Source organism: Triticum aestivum, chromosome 5B, assembly GCF_018294505.1.
Source record: "Triticum aestivum cultivar Chinese Spring chromosome 5B, IWGSC CS RefSeq v2.1, whole genome shotgun sequence".
In the NCBI taxonomy this organism is placed as follows: Eukaryota; Viridiplantae; Streptophyta; class Magnoliopsida; order Poales; family Poaceae; genus Triticum; species Triticum aestivum.
The window spans coordinates 679,313,672-679,316,944 of record NC_057807.1 but is presented as its reverse complement, the minus strand read 5'-3'; the positions used below and the strand labels follow the sequence as shown (position 1 = coordinate 679,316,944).

The 3,273-nt window shown below is 43.9% G+C and overlaps 1 protein-coding gene across 1 annotated transcript; it reads left to right on the top strand.

Moving 5' to 3' along the window:
- Nucleotides 1-1,059: 1,059 nt before the first annotated feature.
- LOC123117610 (guanosine deaminase) lies at nucleotides 1,060-2,725 on the top strand. The gene is made up of 4 exons (XM_044538330.1): nucleotides 1,060-1,325; nucleotides 1,860-2,050; nucleotides 2,202-2,306; nucleotides 2,416-2,725. Exons 1-4 carry the CDS (start codon nucleotides 1,142-1,144, stop codon nucleotides 2,566-2,568), a joined length of 633 nt encoding a protein of 210 aa, XP_044394265.1. The 5' UTR covers nucleotides 1,060-1,141; the 3' UTR covers nucleotides 2,569-2,725.
- Nucleotides 2,726-3,273: the final 548 nt, after the last annotated feature.

The following is a 3,273-nucleotide window of genomic DNA, read 5'->3' as shown; positions in this document are numbered from 1 at the left end:
CGTGGGCGTGACCACCTATGCCGACAAAGAATAAGAACTGTTTCTTCTCCATCTTAACCAAACAAGAATTGAAATTTCAAACTTCATTTTGTATTTTTTTAAATCGTATTAAACATGAGGCGGAGCACTCAAAAATTTCAGTGGGTGCTCCAGAATCCTTAATATAATTTTTAACTGACACTTCACGGCAATCCCTCTCCTCCTCCGAGACCAGTTGTGGGCGGCAGGGGAAGGAGGTGGAGGTTGCGGGCGGCAAGGCATATGAGCTACCGGACATGGCGACGATCTTTTTATAGCCGTGGGCGGAGAAAACTGGCGGGAAATGTGACGGAAATGGCCATGGGCAGTTGTCATGTGATGGCCGCCATTAGTTGACACATATGAGACGATGGGTTGTGCGGGATCACATCCTGCGTGAGCGGTCGGTGGATGGAGCGCCCTCCAAACCAATGACCCATTGCCTCTAAATATGGAGGCTCATGCGCTGGATTTGAAGCATCTTTCATAAATTACAATGATCTGAAACTATATGAAGACCCTGTTTGTTTGTGCTTTTGTTTCTGCTTATGCAGCTTTTCCACTTTGGCGGAAAAGCCATAAAAGCTTCTAAATAGGGGCTTTTTCTTCGGCTTTTGGCTTATGAATCAATATTGTTATATGATGGTATAAACCAAAAGCCTAAACAAAAAGCAAATATTTAGAAGGGTTTTCTGTTGTTGTTTTGTCAAAGTGGAAAATATATAAAAGCAGATGCAAAAGCCCAAACAAACAGGGCCGAAGGCTATGTTAGAGCGATCTTTTTGGTCGACATATCCAGTGGTGGATTTAGGCCCCAGGCAGGGGGCAGGCCCGGGGTGCAAGGCCCATCCTCTTTGTGTACTGTAACAAAGAGGGCGGCGCTGGGCTGGGTTGGATCCGCCCCTGGACATATCAGCTGTTATTATGGAGTCATACCACAACTTTGCTAGAGCAGTAGTTTGCATAATACTCCCTCCGTCCCGAAAGTCTTGTCTTATATTTGTGTAGACAGGTTTTATATTGAGGAGCTGGTTGCCCAGATTATAAGTTTGACACCGGATAATAGCTAAAATCTACACGTCGTTGGTGTGAGAAGCTGTAGTGCTACTCCTAGCGAGCGCTGATGTGGACCGGTGCTCCAGCTTCATCAGGCTTCGGCGTCGACTGGAGGAGCGACGACCTGGCACCAAGCCCTTTCCCTTCCTCCTGGTTCCCACGGACGGACGGGACCGACAGGAGGCATCTCCTCGCTCGCTCCGCGGATCTGCTACCCTCCTCCGCCGCCCTCCCCATGGAGGAAGCCAAGGGTACGCTCTCCTCGGGTTATCTCGCGGGTCAGATTGTTTGGTACGTACTCTGTTTTGTGCTCTGCTTAGCTCAGTATCGAACTGAAGTTCAAGGAGGCGGGGTTTAATCGTCAGTAAGTACCGAAACTGTCCTCGGGCACTTGTTTAGCTCCTCAAATCCAATCACATAGAAGTGATTGATGCCGATCGATATGAAGCGGAAGAAGGCACGGTCCTCCGTCTGTTAAATCTGGGGATTCCGGTGGTTCAGCACAACCGCAGAGCAGGCCATACAAGAAAGGGATTGCATTTTCTTCTTCTTTTAAAGAGGATCTTGTTTGTTCATGTGTGCTAATTTCTCTATACATTGCACAAGTTGTTCTACAATACCTACTAGGTGCTTTAATTTATTTTATTCATCTATTCTACCTTTTGATTGATGACTAAATAAGTCCCGACTCATCTCTGTAATTCTCTGCTATTGGAGAGACACTCTTTCTTTCTTTCTTTCTTAAAGAAAAGGTCGACTTGTTTAGGCTTTGCTTGTTTGAACAGCTGCACAAGATAGGGAGCACAAGTTCTTATCGATAGCGGTAGAAGAGGCCTACCGAGCAGTCGACTGTGGCCATGGACGCCCATTTGGCGCAGTCGTAGTCCGTAACGACGAAGTAGTGGTCAGTTGCCATAACATGGTTGTGATGAACACCGATGCAACCGCCCATGCCGAAGTAACTGCAATAAGAGAGGTGATTTTGGTGCCCTGTGGCCAGAGGCTATCCTCACCAACTATGCTTGGTGCTTGCTGTTTACAATTTTGGTTACTCAGTGTGTTTTTGTACTTCATTTCCAATGTTTGGTCGTCTGTACCAAATAACCGGTGCTTCGCTTTCACTCTAGGCTTGCAAGAAGCTCGGGAAGATCGACCTGTCGGATTGCGAAATGTATGCATCCTGCGAACCATGTCCGATGTGTTTCGGCGCCGTTCGTCTATCCCGGATCAAGGTTCGCCCCTTGCTTTAGCATTCTTCGTCTGGTAGAATGTAATAGCTTAATTTCTTAATCGACAATCAATCAATCAATCAATCATGGTGAATGTCACAATGCAATGCAGAGGCTGGTGTATGGAGCCACGGCAGAAGCTGCTATTGCCATGGGAAGCTGCTACCAGAATGCCAACCTGGAGATAAAGCGAGCGGATGGGGATGGAGCCCTGCTTGCTGAACAACTCTTTGACAACACCAAGGGGAAATTTCAAATGTACTAATGTGTAGATAAAGACGTCATTGATGTGATTTCGCATCACGGAAGCCCTTGCTGCACGGAAAAAATAATGCAATTGTCAAAAAAATCTGTCATTGGTGATGAACTACAAACTGTCAAATACAGTAGCATATATAACATGTGGTTCTGATTTGGCCTTACTTATTCTAAGATACTAATTGAGGATACTAACATGAACATGTACAAAAAAATATAGAACTACAACTATTCTGTTTCGCATGAAAATTGTCAAACACGCTTTGAGAGTGTGGATTTTTTATACCCCCGTACCAGTGTACCCTCTACCTAGATAATTCAGTTTGCATCATGATTCGTGTTATACTTGTATAGAATTTTTTTTCTTTTCTATTTGTTGCTTCCAAACAAAAGAACATTTGACCTTGAAACTTTGCAGATCAACTATACACAATTGTTAATCATTGTACAGAATGTTTCCCTTTTTTATGAAATATAAATTTGTCAAATTTCAAATTTTGAATGAATTCTATCATTCTTAGAAATTCATGTTGCGCAAAAAATCCGAAAACTTATCTGCACATAACAATAATTGTGTGATGTTGATCTGCGAAGTTTCGAGTTCTAATGTTCTTTTATTTGGGAGAAACAAAAAAGAGAAGTTTTTTTGCATGAACTTTGATGCAAGAATGAAACAGTAGGGATAAAGGATACATTGTTATGGGGGTACACC